This window comes from Alosa alosa, unplaced genomic scaffold (assembly GCF_017589495.1).
Source record: "Alosa alosa isolate M-15738 ecotype Scorff River unplaced genomic scaffold, AALO_Geno_1.1 AALO_1.0_unplaced_2, whole genome shotgun sequence".
Lineage (NCBI taxonomy): Eukaryota > Metazoa > Chordata > Actinopteri > Clupeiformes > Clupeidae > Alosa > Alosa alosa.
Window position 1 is genome coordinate 1,154,016 of NW_025962321.1, and position 25,407 is coordinate 1,179,422.

A 25,407-nucleotide genomic window follows, 5' to 3' on the forward strand; every position below is an offset into this window, starting at 1 on the left:
TTTATAATGAAAAAGGTTTAAAACAAATAGAATTTTATAATAATTATATATTAAATAATAAAATTGATTCTGAATCTTTAAATTGAATAAATTATTATACAAATTCTAAAATTGAAAATAAATATATTCCTAATATAGAAATAATAGAAGATGAAAAAATTTATTTATTTTCTATTCATCCTTATATACTTCATATAATTGAAAATTTTTGTTATAATAATTTATCTATTAATACAAAACCAACTATAAAAGGTTCAACTACTATAACTTGAAAACATGATTTTTTTAATATTAAAAAATTAGAAAATAAACCTATTAGTATTTTATTAAAAGAAAATATTGAACAATATTTTTTTATAAATATTGCAGAAAAAAAAGAACTTATAATTTCAGAAATAGTTTTTAAATATGGTAAAAGTCCTGAATCTTATATTATGGATACTTTATTTTCAGAATTTACTTCTAAATCTTCAGTTTATTCAAAAATAATATCTAAAATTTCTATTATTTTATCTGAAATTAAACAAGAAATTAAACAAAAATTATTAAATAAAAGTATGGATAAAATTTGATATAATATATTAAATGATATAGTAAAAGATGGACATCTTAGAAATTATTATATTTTCAAAAAAGAATTTTTATTTTTCTTTACTTTTAAAAATTTAAAATATAATAAAAAAATAATAAATTTAATTATTTTTGATTATAATAATACTATAATAGAAGAAATAAATTTTTTTTATATTTCATTTTATTTTATAGAAAATAATGAAGAAAATAGTGAAAGATTACAAAAAAGAAAAGATGAATATGAAAATTTATTATCTTTAATAAAAAAATATAATCCTTCTATTGCTTTTCTTAATATGAATATTGATTCTAAAAAATTAATAAATACAATAAAACAACAATTAGAAAATAATAACAATTCTCAAAAATTAATATTTAGAATAATAAAAACTGATATAATAAAATTTTATATTAATATTTTTGAAATAAATGATGAAGAAAATATAAAATTATTAACTTTTCAATTTTGTTTATCTCCTATTAAATTTTTAAAAGAATTAACAGAAAAAACTGAAGAATTAATTTATAATTTAAATCATGTATTAAAAACAGAATATTTAGAAATTATTATTAAAGATTTCTATTTTAATTGTAATTATCAAATATTAAATAAAATTATATATTTTTCTGGATTAGATATAAATGAAAATTTTTTTCAATTTATAGGATATACTCCTGGATTAAATGAAATTTTTTCAATTTATTTTAATAAATATTCTGAAGATAATTATAAAATAGAAACTAAAATAAGTCAAATAGCTTGAATAAATAATGTAGAAAATTTCTTTAATATTAATATTATTCTTAGAGAGATTATTTCTATAGAAAAAAATAAAAATTTTTATAATTCTTATTATGGTTTTATTTATTTTATTATTAAAAATTTATGCAATATTGATAGTATAGAATTAATAAATAAAATATTTATTAATTCTAATTATTTTATTAATATAAAAAATATTAATTCTTATTATAAAATTAAAAAAAATTATTTTATTTTAGATAGTATTAAAGTCAATGTACTTTACTATCCTTATATTTTCTATTTAATAAAAAAAATATTAAAAAATAATGATCAAAAAATTGAACAATTAAATGAATTTATAAAAACTAATAAAATAGATAAAATAAATAGTTTTATAATAAAAAATAGTAATATTTTATTAAATTCTTTATATGGATTTAAATTAGAAGAGGATTTATTTGAAGAAGAAATATGAAATGAAAATAAAAATTTAATAGAAGAAATTAATAATCAACTTATTTTATTATTTAAAAAATATAGTAATAATAATTTAGAAGAATAGTTTATTTTAAATAGTAGAGAAAATTGAGAAATTTTAAAATTAGATTATTTAATTTTTGATTATTATATTAGAAAATGAAATATAAAATAGGGAAATATAATTAATATTATAGTATAGAAAGTTTCTTCTTTATATATATTTGGTTTATTTAATGATATTATAAAAATTAAAATTAAATTAGTAAATTTTAGAGATGATTTATGTAAAGTAGAACATTTATAGGATAGAAAAGAATTACATTATTATGTTGAAAAATATACAAGAATAGGAGGAATTTTATAGTCTATAATTTTAGAAATTAATTATTAGTATCAATATTTAGAAGTAAGTAGTAAATAGAGTGATGTGAATGATAATGAAATATATAAAAGATTAAAAATTAAATATGATCCGTATTTAAATTATACAGTAGATGATGAAATAGAATATGATGAATAGAGTACAAGTGAAGAAGAAATAGATGCTGAAAAATTTTATACAATTTAGTAGAATAAATAGCATGAATTATTTAATGATGTAAATGATAGTGGAGCAAAAGATATTTTAAAAAATTATAATAGATTTGAATTTATTTTAAGGCCAAGTACAAGAAATAAAAATATTTTACTTTTTGTTATTAAATTAACAAATGATTCAGATTTATTTAGTAATATAGAAATAAAATATATTAATAATGAATATATGATAGGAAATAAATATTTTAATTCAATAGATAAGGTAATAATAGAATATATTCAACCATTATTAGAGAATATAAAATCTGCTATAAATCATATAAAATTTATTGATGGAAATGAATTTATAGTAGAGGAGCATTTATTTAAATTAAGAGAAGAATAGAAAAATATTTTTATTTATAGGATTTCTTTTAGTTATAAAAATCCGGGTTATTTAGAACTACATTATATGTTAAAAAATAAACATGTTGAATATATTTTACCTATACCTAAAGGATTTATATTTAGAGAAAAAGGATTCTCTTCATTAGATCATTTAATAGCATTTTTTAAAATTTCTTTAATAGAAAAATAAATAAATTTATTTTTTTTTTTTTTAAAAAAAATAATTATTTAAATTTTAATTTAAATATAACCTCCTGTATCATAACCATAAGAATAACCATGAAATGGATCAGCTGCAATTATTATAAAATATTTTTGATAGATTTGATAAATACCATTTATTGATAATGGAATAACAATTATAATAAATATTCCTATTCAAAATTTCTATTTTCTAGTTAATTCTAAACATGTAATTTTATATAATAATAATAATAAAAATAATATTTTCATATAATTAAAAAAATATTTTAAGGAACATTATTAATTAATTAATTTTTTTAATATATTTTTATTAATTTTATATTTTTGAATAATTAATTGAGAAATTTTATCATTTTTAAATTTTAAAAGATGATTTAAAATATCATTTAAAAATAATTCTGAAAGATTATAATTATTAATAAATTCAAATAATAATTTATGAAAATAATTTAAAGATTTTTTATTATTAAATAATTCTATAATATCGATAAAATTTTGAAAATAATTTAAATTTTTATAAAATATTTTTAATAAATTTTTAGAATTTAAATTATATCAATTAGTATATAATTCTAATAAATTATAAATTTTTAATACTTTTATTTTATTTATTTTTATACAAGCAATTAATAAATAAATTATAAATTGAGAATTATAAATCTATATTTGAAACTATCTAATAAGATATTCAAAAATAAAATCAAAAGATTTTTTATTAATAAAATTAAATAAAATAATTAAAAATTTTTCAATTATTTTATTTAAATTATTATTTTCTTCAGTAGTCAATTGTCTTCTATCAAAATTACCGTGTAAAGAATAAGATTTTTTAAATAAATTTTCATATAATTCTTTATCAATTTTTAATTTTTTACATTTTCTATAAGCATTATCATATAAAGTAGAAATATCAATATTTTTTGATTCTTTTATATTATTATATAAGAAAGTTGTATAAATAGATTTATAAATTATTTTTTTATTATTAATTTTATCTATTTCACCTATTCTATTATTATTTTTTAATCTATTTAATTGATTTTTAATATTTTTATTCATAATTATTTTATTCTTTTAAACACTAATATTTTCTATATTTTTTCATTGAAATGAATTTAAATTAATAAATTCTAACATTTTCTAATGTTCTAATATAAAATTTTCATCTTTTAATTTTTTGCAAAATTTATAAAATAAAGAATTTTTAAATGTTGAAATATCTAAAATATCCTTATCTAAACTAAGATTTAATTTTAAATTTTTAATAATTTTTATAAATAATTTTTTATTATTTTTAAAATAATCAAAATTAATATAAGATAAAGAAATTAAATATATAATAGAAATTTTTTTAGAAATATTAAAAATTTTATAATTTTTTAAAGAATAAAAATATCTAAGAAATATTTCATCTTTCTTCTTAAGGATTATTAATAAAATAAAAATCTAAATTTTTTTATTATAAGATTTTATAAATTTTAAAATATTATTTTTTTCATCCATACTAAACTATAATTTATTATATAATAAATAAAATAAATCAAATAAAATTTCCTTATTATTATTTTCTTCTAAAATATTAAAAAAATCTTTTTTAGTAATATTATTATTAAAATAAAATTTCTTTACTATATTAATCTAATTTAAATTTTCTTTTTTAATACTAATATAATCTTCAATTAAAAATATTTTTTTAATTTTTATATTTTCATATATTATTTTTTCATAAATATTATCAATTAATTCCATATCTTTATTATTAAATAAAATATTTTTTAATAAAATTAATTGTTTCATATTTAATGTATTAATTAAATATCAAATATTTCTATTTATTTCTTTATATATAATAATAATTTCATTTAAACTTATTATTTTTAATATATCCTATGTATAATTTTTCTTTAATTTAATTAATTCTTTTATAAATAAATTTATATTATTATTTATAAAAATTATTTTTAAATTTATTTTTATTAAAATTTTATTAATATAATAATAAATTGATTTTTTTATAATATTTATAATTTTAATAATATAAATACATTTTTTTATATTTTTTTCTTTATTAAAAATTTTAAATAAAAAATTATAAAAAATATTATAAAATTTTTTTTTTTTTCATTAATATTTTTATTATTTTAATTATAAATAAATCTTTTTAAAATATAATAAATTTAATTTCTATTTTATATAATCATTTAATAAATTATCATTTATTTCCATTTCTAAATTTATTTCAAAATCTCTATATTCTTTTATATTTATTGTATAATTTATTATTTCTTTAATATTATTTTCATGATTTTTATATATTAAATTTAAATTTTCTTTTTCCTATTTTTTACTTATATTTAAATAATTTTCCATAAAAATTAAAATTGAAGAAAATTGATTTTTATTTTTAAAATAAAATGTATTATATATCTCTAATATAATATTTTTTAATATTTTTTTATCTTCCTTTATTAACTCATATTCAATATAATAATTATTTTCTAACTAATGTAAAATATAATTTTTTATTATTTCATTCATATCTAAATTATATTTTGTTAATATTTTTTTATCTTTTAAAATTTCTTCTAATAAAATTTTATAATTTTTATTTTTTATTATTTCTTCCATTTTATTTTTAATATTTTTCTAATTTATTATTTTATCATTAATAATTTTTAATTTTTCCTTCTAATTATTTTTATTTATTTCATCTATTAATTTCTATAATTCCTTCTCATTGTTATAAGAATTAAAATAAATCTAAAATAATTCCTTAAACTTATTCCTAATATCAATTAAAACTAAATAATTTATAAATATTTTATTAAATACTTCTATTCCACTCATATTCTACTCTATTATATTAAAATATTCCTCCTCTATTATTAAAATATTTGAAACTTTATATATTAATATACAAAATTTATTTTTTATCTTTAATATTCTCCTCTTATAATGAAAAATTATTATTGTAAAAAATATAATTTTATTTTTTAAACTAATAATACTATTATCTATCTCTTCTAATATCTATTCATTATATTCTTTATTATTACATTTTTCTAATAAATTTATTATCTCTATAAAATCATAAAATTTTATTCTATAATTAATAAATAAATTTATTAATTTTTTTATATTGTTAATATATAATAAATTCATTGGAATCGTCTTTAATATTATTTTATTATTATTTAATTTTTCATAAATCTATTTTATTAATAATAATTTATTTTTTATTTTTTTCTCTTTTATTATATATGATAAAATCTATCAATAACTACAATAAAAATTTTTACTTTTTATAAAATAAATTATAGCAATTTCTTTAATCATTTTTTCATTACTTATATATTTTAAATAATTTATTCGTCTTTTTATTATTTTTGATATTTCTTCAACCTTACTATTAATTAAATTGTAATATTTTATAAAATATTTTTCTTCATCCCTTAATAAAAAATATTTTAATTTTTTTAACTTATAAATTTTAATATATTTTTTTATATTATATTTTACTTCAATATTTTTTATTAAAAAATTTTCTCAATTTTTAAATAATTTATTTTTAATTATTATTTTTAAATAAATATTGTTATTTACATTATCCTTAATAAACCTAATAATTTCTTTATTTTTTATATACTTTATATACTTCTTATACATATTAATAAAATAATTAATATCTAAATTTCATTTTTCTTTATTTATTAAATTTTCTATTTTTCATATATTCTAATTAAATAATAAACAAATTAATACCTTATTTCTTAAAAATTTAAATTCTTTTATTTTTCTTAATAATTTATATAAATAAAATATAGACTATACTTCTTTTCAAAATTTATTTAAAAATATATTAAAATTTTTTACTCCAATTCTAACTAAATTTTTTTATATTTTTTATTATAAACTCTGGATTTATACTAAAATCTAACTTCATAATTTCTTTAAATGTTATATCTATATTCTTTACTATATTTAAATAATTTTTAAAATAACAATTTTCTAATATTGTATATTTCTAATCCAAATAAAAATATTTTTCTCATATATTCATTTGTGTTATAAAAATATAAAATAATATAAAATAATTTTTTTTAATAAAAAATATTTATTCCATCCTCTTCTTCATTGTCATAAATACAATTATCTACTTCTGAAATAACCGCCTTCTTTATTATTTTATTAGTTTTTTTAGATATAAAATTATTCATCTAAACTTCAGAATTATTTAATTTTTTTACTATATCTTTTACCATACTATTACATGAAATACATTTTTTATTCTTTCCATTACAAAATGATGTTTTCATAATATATAAACTATAAATAATAATAGAAATTAATGATTCATTACAATTATTAATTTTAATATATTCTTCTCTAAATAATATTAATAAATTATTTAATCTTTCATTTTCATTTTTTATTCTATTGATAAAAAATTTATTTAATAATTTTTTAAATAATAACTAAATATTGTTTTTTCTACTATAACTAATAGCTTCTTGATAATTTTTATTATTAAAATAATTTATTAAAATCTATTTCTATATACTTTTAATTAAATTTTCATTAATAATATTGTTATATTCTATTCATTTAATCATATTATCATATTTATTCTTTTTAATTTCATAAATTAAAAAAACATACTCTTTCATTATCTTTTTATTCAATAAAATACTGGGATAATAACTAAATTGTGAAATATAACTGTCAATATTGTTATTTAATATAGTATCTCTATTTTCCTCTTTAATTGAATCTAATAACTAAACTATTACTTTATGATACTATTTTATAATTTCTATAGGTATTTCTTCTTTCGAATCTATTTCTTCACTTAATTTATTTATTTCCTTCTTTACTTTATTTAATATCTATATAAAAACATAATTATCATAATTCATAATATTATGTAATGGAGTATATAAAAACACAAAGATAAAAATGTGAAAGATAAAAAAATTATTTTATAAAAACAAAAATAAAATAAAAAGAAGTTAGGAATCTGAAATGTTAAGTAAATTATATATTACAATTTATCTTTTAAAAGATTAGAAGTGACAAAAATGAAGTGAATGATGTGAAATTTTTATATGCACTGAAGATAATGGAGAAAATTATTATATGTTAGCTTAGACTATGGAAATACCAAAAAAGATCTTGTTTAAAAAAGATCTAAATAAATAGTGTTCTTATAAAAAATATAATAATATTTTTTATAGAATTAGATTTGACAATGGAGATATATATGGTCTGGCTTTTCCATAGTCAGATTCTTATAATAGTAGAATAAATGCATTTTTAAAATATACTATAGGAATAATTGAAGGAACTTTTTTAAAGAAAAAAAATCATGAATTTTCAACCATAAATAGAAATACTAAATCATTAGGTAGTAGTACATGTGTAGAATCAATAAAGAAAACCCCAGAAAACAATTTAATTCCTTATAATGTTGAAAGAATTATACATGTAGAATACGATAAAATTAGAAAAAAATATACTGGATTACCAGATGAATGAAAATATTTAATGAATAGAGAATTTGGTGTTGATCCTAAAGATGTTAATTGTATAGAATGCGGATATTTTGAAAAAATTCCAGAAATTTTGTTATATTTAAAAAAATCATTATTTTATACTAGCTGTATTGAAAAAATTGGAATATTTAGAGTTTCAGGTGATATTCAAACAACAAATATGTTTATAGAATATTTAAATACAACTCCATATTATAATTTAGATTATATAAGAGAAAATTAGATAGATTGTCATATAATAGCATGTGTTATTAAAAAATGATATAGAGAATGCCCTTTATATACATTTAATATAGAAATTTGTAATATTATGTCATAGTTTAATATAATTGATATATGTTGTTAGTCAAATTTAGACTTAAATCAAAATATTATTAAAGAAATAAAAGAACCATAGAAATCTTTATTTCTTTTTTTAGTAGATATTTTTTCTGAATTATTATAGTATAGTGATAAAACTAAAATGACAGCAAATAATTTTGCTATAGTTGCATCACCTAATTTTTTGAAATTTAAAGAATATAAAGATGAATCATTATTAATATCTACTACTCAGAATTTAAAAAATATATAGAATTTCTAATAGCTTATAGAAATAAGAGTAATAGATATATTTCTACTGCTAATTAGTTGTATAAATTAGAATAATTAATTATTTTCCTAAATATATTTTTTATAAAAATTTTCTTCTGTATATAATGAAAGTGTATTATTAATTAAATTTATAAAATAAAATTCTTTTTGTTTATTTTTTATCTCTTGTATTTTTTTACCTTTTACTTTAAATTTTTCCATTATTAAATGCCCATTAAATAGTTCTTTATAATTTACACTATTATATAATTTTTTATTTTCAATATTTTTTAAAATATTTTCTTTATCTATAATGATTTTATATAGATAAAAAATATTTAAAAAATCTTCTTTATTATTATAAATTATATTACAAATATTAAATTCTATATTATCTTTAATATTATTTAATAATTTAATATTTAAAATATATCTTTTAACAGTATTTAATAATTTTTTAGAATATTTTAAATGACTAAAATTTTCATCCTTATCATAAAATATAAATGTTAAAAATTGAATTAAATTTTTTAAATTTTTATTATAATTATTTTTTAAATTTTTTATAATTTTATTAAGAAAATTTATAGAAATTATTATATTTTCATCTTTTTTAAATAAAATATTAAAAAAATTATATTTTATAAATAAATTTAATAGATTAATTATTATAAAACTATTATTTATTTTTAAAGATTTTTCTATTTCTATACATACTCTTTCTAAACTTACTTTATTTTTAATAATAATAGTAAAATCATTATTTAATAAAGTATTTTCTATATCTTTATGTATTTTAAAATTTTCGATTAAATTTGAAAATCTAAAACAACGAAGAATTCTTAAAGGATCATCATTAAAAGTTTTAATAGGATCTAAAGGTGTTCTAATTATTTTATTATTTAAATCTGATAAACCTTTATTAGTTATATCTTCTATTTCTTTTGTTTTTATATTATAATATAAAGAATTAATAGTAAAATCTCTTCTTAATACATCTGTCTATATAGTACCTATATTAATATTAGGAATTCTAGAATTTTCCGCATAAGTTTCAGATCTAAAATGATTAATATCTATTTCTATATTAAAATAATTAAAAGTTATAGTTTCTAAATGCTTAGATTGATCTGGATTTTCTTTTATAGTATGTAAACATATTTTTTTATTATTTATTTTTTCTAAATATTTTTTAAAATATGATGTAAATAAAGTTGCTTTCATCTTATCAATAACTATATCTATATCTAAAATAATTTTTTTAGGATTTAATAATTTATCTCTTACTCAACCACCAACAAAACGTAATTCACAGTTTAAGTTAAAATATTTTATAGTTTTTAATAAATTATCAATTAGATTTTCTTCTAATGAACTTAATTTTATATTCATAATTAGGATAATTTTTTTATGTTTTATTTTTTTTCTAAAATTATTAATTTTTAATTTAAGTTAGGATTTAAGTTAATAAAATGATTTTATTATTAATAATTAATATTATTTATTCATCATCAAAGAATGCGTATGTAGATACTGAAGAAGGAATATTTAATGAAGAAATATCAATATTAGGAGAAGTTAAATCATTTATTTCATATATTAATAAAGGATTAATTAAAACAAAAGTATAGTATAATATATAGCCAATAAAAGAATGTAAAGTAAGTAAATTAGGTTAGGCATTAACAAGAGTATGTGATTAGTTTCTTGTAGCGCATGCAGTAGGATAGCAATGTATAAAACATTCTACTGTATTACAATATTTTACTAAAGAATTTCAAGATGTATTATGTGATAGTAAGAAATCATAGAATAAATGTATTTCAAATGGATTTATTTCATTAAATGATCCTAAGGAACCATAGGATGTATCATGTATATTAATAAAATGTTCAAATATATTTGAAAAATGCAATTTAAATGTTAATATTTAGTTTAAACTTAGGACTACTATAATAAAATCTAATTAGAAAATTATTATAGGGACGGATACTGTTAATATACATGGATATGGATTAACTCAATTAAAAGAAAATAAAGAAATAAAATGTTTTGGATCTAATAATATTTAGTATCCATGTAAAGTAACAGAAATAAAAAATACATCTGCTAAATTAATTTTTTCATCTATTTTTACTAAAAAAGAAAATATAACATGTACATTACATGATAATGCTACGCATTCATTAGAACATGAAAGAGTATAGATAGGAATAGTTTAGTTAGGAACATGAATGGATTATATTGTATTTATTATTATTATTATAATAGTTTTATTTATTTTTCTTATTATATGTACAAATAAAAGTAAAAAAATAGAATATAAACCTTTACCAGAATATTATTAATTAATTTCTTTTTATTTATCGGAATATATTATTAATCATCTTGATATAAAATATCTTTATGTATAGTTCATTTATCAATAGTAAAGATAAATTATCAGACAATGAGATAGATGAAAAGAAATATAAAAATTTAATAGAAATAGGGAAAAAAGCTAAATGAACTTTATCAACAGGATCTGAAAAAATAGCAATACCGATACTAATGGACAATAATCCAAAAACTTATTGAACAACTCAAGGTACATCTCCACATTGAATTTTATTAACTTGAAATGATTTTTATATTCCTGTATTATTAAGATTTTATACTAACTTTTCGGAAGATTTATCTTATACACCTTAGTTATTAAAAATTTTTGGAGGAAATAATATTGGAACTATGATGGAAATAGGAGAAACATTTCTTGAAGAACCAAATGGATGAGTTAATATTGAATTAAATAAAATTGGACCTATAAAAATGATAGAAATAAGAATTGTAGAAGGACATATAAATGGATAGAATATTAGATTAAGATTAATAAAAATTTATAAAGAAAATAAATTTATTTCAAGAACATTTAAATCTCCATTAAATTATTTTACTAGTAATGAATTATAGTCTTATTTATCATATAGATAATTAATTTTGATATTTTTTTTAATTTTAATAATTTCTTTTTTTTAAAAAATAAACTTACGGAATATTATTCATTTTTATTAACCTACATAAAATGACAAAAGATAAATATGAGTTTCATTATCATAAATGGGATGAAGATTAGTCAAATAAAAGAATAAATTCGACAGATATAAACATAGATGATGAAAAATATATTATGGTAAAATGTAAAATATGTGTATTTCCATATAAAATGATAAAAGGAGGAACAGAATATAGATGTAAAAACTGTGGTACAAGAAATTATCTAAATAAATAAAAGAAATTAATTATCTCATTCATTATTAGTTATATCACCTAAAATTTTGAAATTTTCAAAATAATAATTTTTATCATTAATTAAATAAAATTCTTTTTCTTTAATTATTTCTGGAGATAATTCTATAGAATCTAAATCATCTATATTATCTATTTTTTCTTCTTCATTTTTATAAAGTTTATCTATATATAAATCGATAATATTTTTTCCTGCTTTTTTATTATTATTTGTAGTATCTTTTAATATATTTTTAATATTATCTGTATTTTTCAATATATTTACTATCTAATATTCAATATCTTCATGTATAAAGATACATCTATGACCATATTGACATATTTTATTTTTCTCATACATATGACATTTCTTAGTTTTATATAATTGATTTTTAATAACAAATCTCAATTCCTTTTCACCATGAGCAAATTTACATTTTTTACCAAAATGACATTTATTTAATATTTCATATGATTTACAAAGTTCTGTTTTATAGTTTTTTGGATTTAATGTATTTTTATTTATCATACAAATTTTATTTAAAAGTTCCGTAAAATATTTTATTAGTAAAATAAGTTAAAAAAAATTAATTACCATTTATATAAAAATTACTTAAATTTAATTTTCATAAGATTCTTTATTTATTGGATATTTTAAAATTCCAATAATATGGCCTAATTTATCTAATTCTAAGGAATAATCATGAAGTTTAGAAATATAATAAATCTATGTTTTTTTCTATTTTAAACATGATTTTATCATTTTTTCATATTCTTTTCTTAAATTAAAATTTAATCTATAAATTTCATCAGAAATTATTAATTTATCTATTGCGCATCATTCAATAGCTATTTTTACTTGATTAAATCCTATACAAACTAATTCATCATTTTCATTTAATTTTTTATAAAACTAAGAGATAACATTTGTCTATTCTACTATATTAGATTTAATATTTAATTTATTTAATTCTTCTAATACTGTAATAAAACAAATTTTTTTATTAATTTCTAAATTAAATTTAACTAATTTAATTATTTTCTTTTCTATTTTATTATAAATTTTATCTTTTTTTAATATATTATCAAATTCATCTATATATTTTTTCTTTTGACTTGTTATAATAAGATTAATCATATTATTTAATTTTTCTTCATTATTTAATAATAATTTATCTATTATTTGTTTATATAAAGTTTTTAAATTTTCTATTTTAAAGTTAAAAATTGTTCTATAATTTGTTATAGTATAAACTAAACCTTTATAACCTTCTAAATAAATAAGTATTAAATATCGAGAAGTTTCTGGATTTTTTAAATCTTGTAATAAATTATAATTAAAAATAGTTCAATTTTCTTTATATAATGTAAACTTTCTATATTGTCTTATTTCTTCAGATTGAAAACTTCCTAATTTAATATATTTAGCTAAATCTTCATTATAAATTTTTTGAATTTTTCCTGAAATTTTTATTTCTTCACCTGAATCAAAATATAAAATATCATGAACTAATAAATCAATTTTTATTAATATTTTTTGATTTACTTTTCTTTTATGTTCAGAATTATTTATAGATTCTTTTCTTGATGTTTTAATTGTTATTATATCTTCTTTTTGAATTAAATTATATAATTTATATATATCATCTAAATCTTCTGGTATTAAGTTAACACTACCTTTTTTTTCTAAAGATATTTTATTTAAATTTGTTATTTTCATTTTTTAACACTAAAAAATAATTATTTATAAACAACAAAGCTTTATTTGATTAAATAAAATATTTATTTCTTTTAATTTTTTATTTAATATATTTTTTATTTCTTTTAATTTTTGTGCGGAAAATATAGATTTATTTTTTATTTTATCATTACGATTACTTATAATGGAAAATATTTGATCATTTTTTCTAATTTTATGTTTTGAAATTAAATGATTTTTTAATAGTGAAGAAATATTATATTCTTTTTTACATCTTACTAATGGACAAATATATAATTTTTTATTATAATGAGAAATTATATGTTTTTTAATAATGGAATAATTTTTGAATAATTTATTACAAATACATAAATAATATAAAGAAGTAATTTTACCCTTGACACTAAAGAAGGTATTTAAATTATTTAATCCTATATCTAATAATTTATATTTCATAATATTTTTTATTTTTATAATAATGAATTTTCGTAAAAATTATTTAATTATTTCAATTTTATCTTCATAATAATCAAATTGTTACTCCTAATATTGTTGCACCAAATAATCCGCAAAAAAATTTCATTTTTCTTAATCTAAAATTAGCTTCCATTGCTAAGAGTAATTCTTGATCTGCTTCTATAGCATATTCATTTGTTCTTTCTACATTCTATCCTACAGTATCTAAAACATCTTGAGTTGAATCTACTATTAAAGAAACATCTTGAAATAATTGCATTAATTGTTTTAATTTCTATTCTATAGCTTCAACTTTTTCTTTTTTATTTCTTAATTCTTCTAAATGTTTTTGAGCCTATTCTTTATTCATTTTAGTTTCTAATAACTATAATGGATTAGGATCTGATAATAAATTTTCAACCATCATTTTACTTTGAATACTATCATCTAATTCTCTAGCGATATTAATAATATTAGTTTCTTGCTATTTCTTTATGCTTAAACAAATATTATTATATCTAACCATCAAATCATTAAATATTTTTCCATTTGAAATTATTAAATTTCTTAAAATTTCTTTAAATACATAAGCATTAGGTAATTTAATATTATCTATATCCTATAATTTATTTTTAATTAGTTTTATATATTCTTTTGTTTCACTAAAATTATTTTGAATTTCTGTCTATAAAGTATCGGCTGATTTAAATATTTTATCCTATTCACTACTTAAAATAGTTTCATATAATTTATTTTTAAATTTATCGATATTTTCTATTTTAATTTCTAAAATATTTATATTTTTTTCTATATCTTCTTTTATTTTATTAATAAATTGATTTAATTCAGTTTCAGTTTTATTTTTTTTAATATTTTTAATAGGAACGTCTTTTGCATTTTCTTTTTTTTCAGTTTTATCATTATTCTACAAATCTTTCAATCTATTTAACATTTTTATATAAGATAACACAAATATTTATATCCTTTGTACATTTTCTGTAATAATATATTCTTTTTTTATTTTATAATTTTATAATTTAATATTTTTAAAAATTATAAAATAATATCCGAATATTAAAAAAAATTATAAAAATTTTATTCACAAACTACATAAATATTATCAAAGTTTTATATACAATATGTATCATTATATTTTAATATATACAATAGTTTTATTTAATTTATATGCTAAAAAAATAGAATTTATTTTTAAATCTTAGGATAATATTGATGAAAAAGACATTGATTATTTTATTATAATAAATACATCTTCTAAATTTACAGATATGTATATTATAAAATATACTATGATTAAAGGAATTTTTATTTTATTATCTTATGAATATGAATATATTAATATTAATCTTAAAATGAAAACAGAACATTATTGCGTAAATATTTTAAATGATTTATTAGTTAATGCTATAAACATAATACCATAGAATAAAATTAAAACAACATCTATATCTTTAAATACATCTGAAAATGAATTAGAAAATGAATTAATGACAACATATTTTGATACATTAAATACTTATCATGAATTTATATTTGTTCAAGATAGTATAAAAATTATTTCCGAAAAAGAAAAATCACTTTTTATATGATTAGCAAATAATTATATTAATGAAAAATTAAGTTTTGATTTAGAAATTAAACCTGATAATATATTAGAAATAGATGATAACTCTATGAAAATATTATATACAATAGAAGAACATACATAGAAATATAGAGAAGATGAAATATTTGTTATATCTAATAAAAAATATTTTATTAAATATTTTAATTCACCTTATTTAGGATTTAAAAATGCATTATCAGAATTTAAAAATGGAATAAATATTTTAATATAGAATAATCAATTAGATGAAAATCCTTGTTTTGCTAATATGATTAATAGTACAGCAAATGAGAGAAGATTTATGGAATGTAGAAGATATATTGATTTATTTATAAGTGAATAGTTATAGTTAAATCATAAGGCAGATTTAGAATATTTAAATAAATATTTACGTAATAATAAAATTATTTCCTTAAATAAAAACATAACTAAAATTTTTAAAATTTTTAATATAACATCTACAAAAGAAGAAAATTGATTTAATAAATTTGAAGAAAATATTAAAAATCATTGTAATGAAGGATCTAGTCAAGTTATTAATAATTATATTTTAATTAATAAAGAAGAAATTAAAAATTTTTGTTTTTTCGGTACTTATATTATTTGTTTATTATAGAAACAACTTTTAATAAATGAAGATAAATTAAAATTATATGAAAAAAATGAAAGTAGTTCATGATAGATAGGACTTTTATTATATAATGTAAAAGATAATATAAATTTTAAACAATAGAAACAATTAGAAACAACAAACTCTGGAATATATATTATAATATGTGTATTAGGATTTATATTACTTGTATTAATTTTATCTGGAATTATTTATTTTTTAAGATAGAGATATATATTAAATGAATGTTATGAAGAATTATAGAATAATTCATTTTGCATTCCGGATGAAAAAACAGATGAATTATCAATTTCTATTTATAACAAAAAATCTTAAAATTAAATTATTTTTAACTTTTATGAAATATTTTTTAAAATATGAAAAATTATTTTTTTAATTAAATTTTTTTATTTTTTAGTAAAATATACAATTATTCCTATAATAGCGCCTAAAACGATAACAAATGAAACACACTAACATGCTCTTTGCTAACTTTTTGTTAATGCTTGTTTAGCACCTATAAGATTAATTCTAGCTGTTATTGCATTTTCTTTTGTTTTTATTATATTTCCTTGTATAGTATCTAATTGATCCTATTGCATATCAATAATAAATTGTAAATCTTCAAAAGATTGTTGTAAAGCTTTAACAGATCTTTCAATTTTCATTATATTTTCATGTTTTTCTTCTATACCACTTATAGTTTCAAGTAATTCTTTACTAGCGCCCTACTATATAATATTCTATTTTAAATATTGAGCAGGATTTTGTTGATTTAAAATTTCATTTAATTCATCATCAGGAATATCTTTATTAAATAATTTAACTTGTCTTTTAAAGTTTTCTATATATTCTTTTTTTATTTTATTATTTTGATCTCCAATTTTTATTAAAATTTTATTTAAATTTTTACTATAAGTTATTAAAATATTTTTTTCCATTAAATATTTTTCATCAATTTCTTCTTCTTTTTTATTTTTATTTTGTTCTATATATTCTTTATATTCCATTAATATTACACGAGATTCAGTAGTATATTTAGATACTTTTTCTGTAATTTGATCAATTGTTTTTTTAATCTACAACTATTCTTCACTCTTATGTTCTGTATGTATTCTATTTTCTAATAATTCAAGTTGCTTAGATAAAAATTCTAATTTTTCTAAATATTCTTTCATCTAAGTAATAAATTCATTAATTATACTTTGTTTCTAGGTTTCATCTTCCTATATTATTAATTTTTCTTTTAATTCAATATCAATTCCTTTTTGAATAGAAAGTCTTTTTACTTCTTCTAATCTATTGATCATAATTACTTGTGTTTTAATATAATTTTATGTTTATTTTCTATTTTCTATTTATCCGAAATTATTTTTTTTATAAATAAATAAAATTAAAAATTATTCTTTATCTTTATAGGCAAATTCTGCATAAATATTATATTGTAATTTATTTTTATTAATAAAATTTAACATATCTAAAGCATCGTTATCATTTTTTAATTCTATAAATCCATATTGTAAAAAATTATTTTTATTTTTTTTAGATTTAACAATTTTATAATAAATAATTTTTTTTATTTTTAATTTTTTTAAAATAAATTCTATCAAATTTTTAAATTCAATTTCAGTAAAATTTTTAGGTAAATTTTTAATACATAATTTATTTTTCTATTCTTTAAACATATTATTTTTTATTAATTTAATTTTTTTATTTATTACTTTTCTTTCATTATCTGTTACACAAATACTTTTTAATTCTTTTATATAATTTTCATTTTCTTCTAAATTTTCTTTAGTTAAGGCTTTAAATACTTCTAATTCTATATTATTGATAGTAATTTTAGTAAAATTAGACTAATTTGAAAATATTTTATCTATTATATCATTATTATAAAATTCTATAAAACAAGTACCTTTAAATTCTTCTGTTATAGAATTTTTAACTAAATTAATTTTTTTTATTTTTTTATAATTTTTTAATAAAGAATAAATATCTTTTTCAGTGAACATAGAAGGTAATCCTTTAATAAAAATTGTTTTTTTAATATTTTGTTTTTCTTGTTTAGGTTTTAACTAATCTTTATATTTACTATATAATGTTTTATTTAAAGAAAAATTTACATTTTTATTTTTTTTAATTAATTTAAAATATGAAATAATACAATGAGAAATATCAAAAAAATTCAAGAAATAAAATTTATAATTTTTTCACATTAGATCAAATTTATAATTTTTTAATAATTTTTCTAAAGATTTCAATAATTTTTCTTTATTTTTTTCTTTATTATTTCTTATTATTAATCTATTAAAATTAAATTTTTTAGAAATTAAAGAAATTTTATTAAAATTTTTATTTTTTTTTAATTTCTAATAAGCTTCTGTTAACTATTTTTTATTTTTAAAACATATTAAAGTATTATCAAAATTATTATTTTCTTCTAATCTAATAAAGAAACCATTATAAAGTAGTTTATATTTAATTTTTTCATTAAATAAATAATTTTCTAAATTTAAATTATTTTTATTATATGAAATGTCTATTACACTATGAAATTCATTAGAAATAATATTTGTCATTTAGTGCTTTTAATTCTATCTACAATTTAATAATTTTTGACAAATATTTTTATCTAATCCAATTTTATTAATATGAATATTTATTTCTTCTTCATTTAATACTAATAAAAAACAAAATTCTTTTAATAAATTAAATTTTTCGCTACAATTTTTAAATTTATTAAATTCTGTTATAGTATTTTTTAATAAATCTATATTAAAAATTAAAATTTCACCTCCTAATTTATTATATTTAAATAAAAATAAAATATTATAAATTTCTTTACATAGATTATATAATAATTCATTAATTTTTAAAGTATATTGATATATATCCTAAGAAAATATTTGTAAAATAAATCGTAATTGTTTTTCTATTTCTAAAAATTCATCTATCGGATCTTCATTGTTATTAATAAATATTTTTTTATTAATATTATTTAAATTATTAATAAAAAAAATTAATTGTTTATTAATAAATAAATTTATAATTTTATCTTCTGATTGATTTAATATAATTTTATTTTCAAAAATTATTATTTTAATATTTTCTTTATTTATTTTTTCATTTATATTAACTAATAAATCTTTATTTATAAAAAAAGATAATTTTTCATGAGTTTTTTTAAAAATTTTTATTATTTTAAAAGTATAAATATTTAATATTTCTATATTAATATTATCTAAATTTTTTTCAAATATATATAATCAAATATTAATTAAATCTATATAAACATTTCAAACAATATAAGAAATAAATAAAGTACTTATAATATAATATCATTCCGACTATTTATTTTTATATATTTTAGATATTTTTCTTATATATTCTAATGTTTTTTTTATTGAATTTTCTATTAAATTTGATTTTAAAATATAAATTATTCATATAGAAATAATTTTAATATCACCACATAATACCGATCATTCAAAAACTGTATATTTAATATTATATTTCTTTATACTAATTTGTTCATATTCATATTCTTTTGAAGATTGATTTACTATTAAAGTATTTTCTATTTTATTTAAAAATTTTTCTTTTATTTCTCCATCATAAAATAATTTTAATTTAGAAATTTCTTTATTTATATAAGTATTAAGAAATGGTGAAAATAAATTCTAAGTATATAAATTAATTTTATTTTTTATATCTAAATGAGTATGATCTAATATATAGTATATAATATTATAATTAAAATTTATAATATTATTATATAATAAATTAAAATTTATAATTTCATTTTTAAAAAAATCATTTGCAATTTTATTATAAATATGATTAATTAAATTTTTAAAAAAATATTTTTTTATTTTTTCTTCTATAAAAAGTGCATCTAATTCTTGTCTTAATAAAAAATAAAAATTTTCAAAATATAATTTTATTCTATCAGTATCATCTAAATTATGATAATTTTTAATTTTTAAAATTTTATCAATTTTTTCAAAAATTTTTTCCATATATAAATTAAATAATTTTTCAGATTTTTTTAACATACTATTAAAAATTAAATTTATTTTTTCTATATCATTTTCCTAATAAAAAAATAAAAATTTATCTAAAAGAATATTTTCTAATAAAATAAATAAATTTTCAAATGTACTCTCTCTTTGATCTATAGAAAATAAAATACAATATGAATTTAATAATTTATTAATTTTATAATCTAATTCCTTATTTTCATTAAAATCTTTTAATAAAATAAATAACTGAAAAAAATCCATAAATTTTTTCTTTCTTAATAAAACATTCTCTATAATTTCACTATTAATTTTTTGATATGATAATAATTCATTTAAATTATTATCATATAATTTTATTTTATTTATTATATTATTAATAAATTTATTATAATGTAATATTTTATCCTCATATGACTTATATATTATTTCTAATGTATGATTTAATTCCTTTATATTATTAAGAGTCTAATCATTTATATTCATTTTTTCTTTTATTTTATTATCTATTTCTTCAATAATATTAGAAAAATAACTATGTTCCATTATGTTTTCATCTATTTTAAAAATTATTTCTGTCAATTCTTCTCATACTTTCATTTTTATGTTCTTTTTATTTTGTAGTTTATTTTTCTTTTTAAGTTATATAAAAATAATTATGTATTTTATAGCAGGTGATATAGGAGGTACAAACTGTAGACTTATATTATGTGAACGTATAGAAAATAGTTATACAATAATTAAAAGAATCGATAGTCTATCTTCAAAATATAAATGTTTATCTTAGGTAATTAATCAATTTTTAGAAAAATATTGTAATGGTTATTCCATTAATACAGGTTCATTTTCAATAGCAGGAACAATAACTAATACTCATATATTTTGCCATAATTTAGGATGAAAAGATAATATAGAAGATGTAAAAAAACAATTAAATTTAAAAACAGTTTATTTATTAAATGATTTTAAAGCTATAGGTTACGGAATATTTGATTTAAAATCTGATGATTATATAATAATAAATGATAGTGGAGTAGAAAATAAAAATTCTCCCATGGTAGTATTAGGTGCAGGTACAGGATTAGGAGAATCCTTCTTAATACCAGTAGATAATAAATATATTTGTTATGCTACAGAAGGAGGCCATAAAAATTTTGGTGCAAGAGATACAATAGAATTAGAAATATTACAATATGCTCAAAAGAAATATGGAAAACATGTAAGTAATGAAAGATTCTTATCAGGTACAGGTATATCATTATTATATGATTTTTATCTACATAAAGGCCATAAAAAATCAATAAGTCATAATATAATTTCAAATAAAGATACAGAATATAATGATCCTAGTCTGATAACAAAATATTCTTTTCCTCCTGTTAATAATACTATCTGTAAATTAGTTGTAAATAAATTCTTAGATATTTATGCTTCAGAAACAAGTAACTTAGCATTACAATTTCTCTCATATGGTGGTATATACATAGCTGGTGGTATTTTATGAAAAATTATAAAAACTGCTGATTTTAATTCACTTTCAGATATTATTATTAGATTTAGAAAAAATTATTATGATAAAGTAAGAATGAACTCTATTTTACTATATATTAATGTCTATATTATAAAAAATCCAGATGTTGGTCTTTATGGTGCTGCTAGATACGTTATTCAAAATTTGTAAATAATTTATTTTTTAAAAATAAAAATCGTCATTTTGATTCTTTCATTTAGTATATTAAATTGGATATAATTTTTTATAAAAATATCAAAACACTAAAAACTAACATAAACTTTATATAATGTTTTTGATTATTTTTTTCTTCTTAAATCATATTCTTATGGAAAATTCAGTAGAAATGTGTGGTGTCTTAAAAAATGATAATTTAATAGTAGGTCTAAAAGATTGTATTAGAACCTCTAGTCAACTCCCTCCCTTCTGTTTTATTTTTGGTTTGGATTTAGATAAAATGAATATGTTTTTTATAATAAATCCCGAATCAATTAACATTAATAATCATCATGTTGATTTATCAGTAGAATTACCTAGATTAGATTATATAGAATCCATAGGCTATGATGTCTTATTCCATATACAAAATAAAAGATTAATAATTCCATTAAATAAATTATTACCCGAATTAGATAGTTTCTCATTAGAAATAATAAATCTAGAATGTGTTCAAGGTGCTTCTTTTAAAGGTAATCTTATCCTTAGATACAATACTATCCTTTCAATATCTGCTAAAGTCACCCTAGCTGAAGTTGTAGTTCCTTTAAATAATATAACAAGTAATGCTATAATAGATGCTTATAAATCTTCCCACTTATATAAATCACATACTCCAAGAACAAATGTAATAGAAGATCCTCCTAGCCCTAGATCTATTTCTAATAAATTAACTCCAGATTATGATTTTTCAGATGATCCTAATTATTATCAATATCAAAAAATAACAACATGACAAAGATACAAAATATTATTCATATTATTAATATTTATAATATGTATGTTATTCACATTCATAATATTTGTATCCATAAGAGAAAGAAAAAAGAAAAAACAAAAAAAGAAAAATAAAGAAATTTATCAAGCTATCGGTAGCGAAGACGAAATGGTTAATAAAAATAAAGATAAAAATAAAAATTTTACAGATTAATTAATTAAATTTATAAATTTATAAAAAATAATACTTAACCACAAAATATTTATGTATATTATTCCTAAAGAATATGAAAAAAGAATTCCTGTTTTTTTAAAATCCTTGTGACATATGCTTAGTCCTTCTGAATCTTGAATTAAAAATATTGTACAATGGTCAATAAATAATGAAAATAGTTTTTATATTAAAGATATTGATCTATTCCAATTAAAAGTATTGCCTTTATACTTCAATCATAATAAAATGTCATCTTTTCAACGTTCCCTTAATATATATAATTTTTTTAAAGATAAAAATCAACCATATGATTGCTTTCTTCACACATTATTAAATAAAAATAATTGAAAATCTCTATTAAATATAAAAAGAAAAAAAGCAAATGATACTCTTTCCTTTACTGATACATATATTATAACTAAAAAATTAGATGAGATTTCAAATAAATTTGATCTATTGACTAATAAAATAACCCAAGTAGAATATGCCAATGTAGAAAATTATAATTATACAAGAAAATTGGAAAATAAAATAGATAAATTAACTAATGAATTCTATAAAGTACTTTCCATCTTCTATAATCCTACTGATAAAAAAATTCCAGAAAAATTTTCATAGTTACAACCTCCCTATAAAACAATCTCTTTTATAAATGAAAATGAAAATAAATTAACATCTGAAGAAGATTATAATGATATATTATCATAGTATATAAATAAATAATCCTTATTCTTATCTTATTATATAAAAACATATATTTGAAAAATCTTTATTTTATCTTATTATATATAAAATCTTTATTCTTATCTTATTATATAAAAACATATATTTGAAAAATCTTTATTCTTATTAACTTTATTTTAAAAAAAATAAAAATAAAATTATTTGTAAAAGTTAAACTATCCTCTATTTCCCTATATTCTTACTGTTAAACCTCTAACTGCTCTCTTATATCCATATTCAATATCTTCATTATTAATCTTATATCTATTGTTTCTTACTGCATTCATTCCTGCTTCATAACAAATAATTTCTATATCTGCTGGAACAATCTTATCTGGTCTTTTAATAAATATATTAAGATCTACATCATCATCTAATGTCATCTTATTAAAATAAACTTGAAAAATTAATCTCTTCTATTTCTCATCTGGATATCCAAATTCTATTTTTCTATCTAATCTTCCTGGTCTTAATAAAGCACTGTCCAATGTATCAATTCTATTAGTAGCCATAATTATTTTAACATCTGATGCTTGATCAAATCCATCTATCTAATTTAATAACTCTAATAAAATTCTCTATACTTCTCTATCTGCTCCTGTATCTGAATCAAATCTCTTAGTACCTACTCCATCTATCTCATCTATAAATATAATAGAAGGTGCTCTTTCTCTAGCTAATCTAAAAATATCTCTTACCATCTTAGGACCTTCTCCTAAATATTTTTGTACAAATTCTGATGCTACAACATGAAAGAATGGAATTTTACACTAAGATGCAACTGCTCTTGCCATTAAAGTTTTACCTGTACCTGGTGGTCCATACATTAATACTCCTTTTGGAGGAACTATTCCTAATTGCGTATATAATTCTGGTTTTTTTAATGGTAATTCTAATGATTCTCTTATCTCTTGTTTCTATGAATCATATCCTCCTATGTCTTCATATGTGATATATTTAGATTCATTCTATAATTCTTTAGAACTTTTATTTGTTAACTATAACTCTATATTAATATCTGGTTTTAATACTTCTACTACAGCGCTACTTATTTTATGCACAGCTACTGCCATATTAGGTTTAATATGTTCTTTATTACATGTAGATAATATTCTAGTATAGAATAATTGAAGAGTAGTAGAGTGTATTATAACATATTTTTCATCTATTACTTCGGCTAATTGTGCCATATGTAATGGAACACTTTTAAATCTTTCTATTTCATGTATTATGTTAGACTTTTCATCAATAAGTGTCTTTTTAATCTTTTTTAATAATTTTTCTTTAAAATTCATTGCTTTTTT

At 16.0% G+C, this 25,407-nt stretch overlaps 2 protein-coding genes across 2 annotated transcripts in view; both read right to left on the reverse strand.

Annotated features, from left to right (window-relative positions):
* The window catches only part of LOC125290195 (40S ribosomal protein S11-like), a 63,899-nt gene extending 39,509 nt beyond the window's left edge, over positions 1–24,390 (reverse strand). The window contains exon 1 of the mRNA XM_048237122.1: positions 24,382–24,390. Coding sequence (XP_048093079.1) covers positions 24,382–24,390 — 9 coding nt within the window. The remainder of the gene's footprint in view (positions 1–24,381) is intronic.
* A 129-nt stretch (positions 24,391–24,519) lies between these two features.
* LOC125290196 (probable 26S proteasome regulatory subunit 6B) lies at positions 24,520–25,176 on the reverse strand. The gene is given in 2 exon segments (XM_048237123.1): positions 24,520–25,020; positions 25,171–25,176. Coding segments are annotated over 2 exon segments (507 nt in total).
* Between the last annotated feature and the right edge of the window lie 231 nt (positions 25,177–25,407).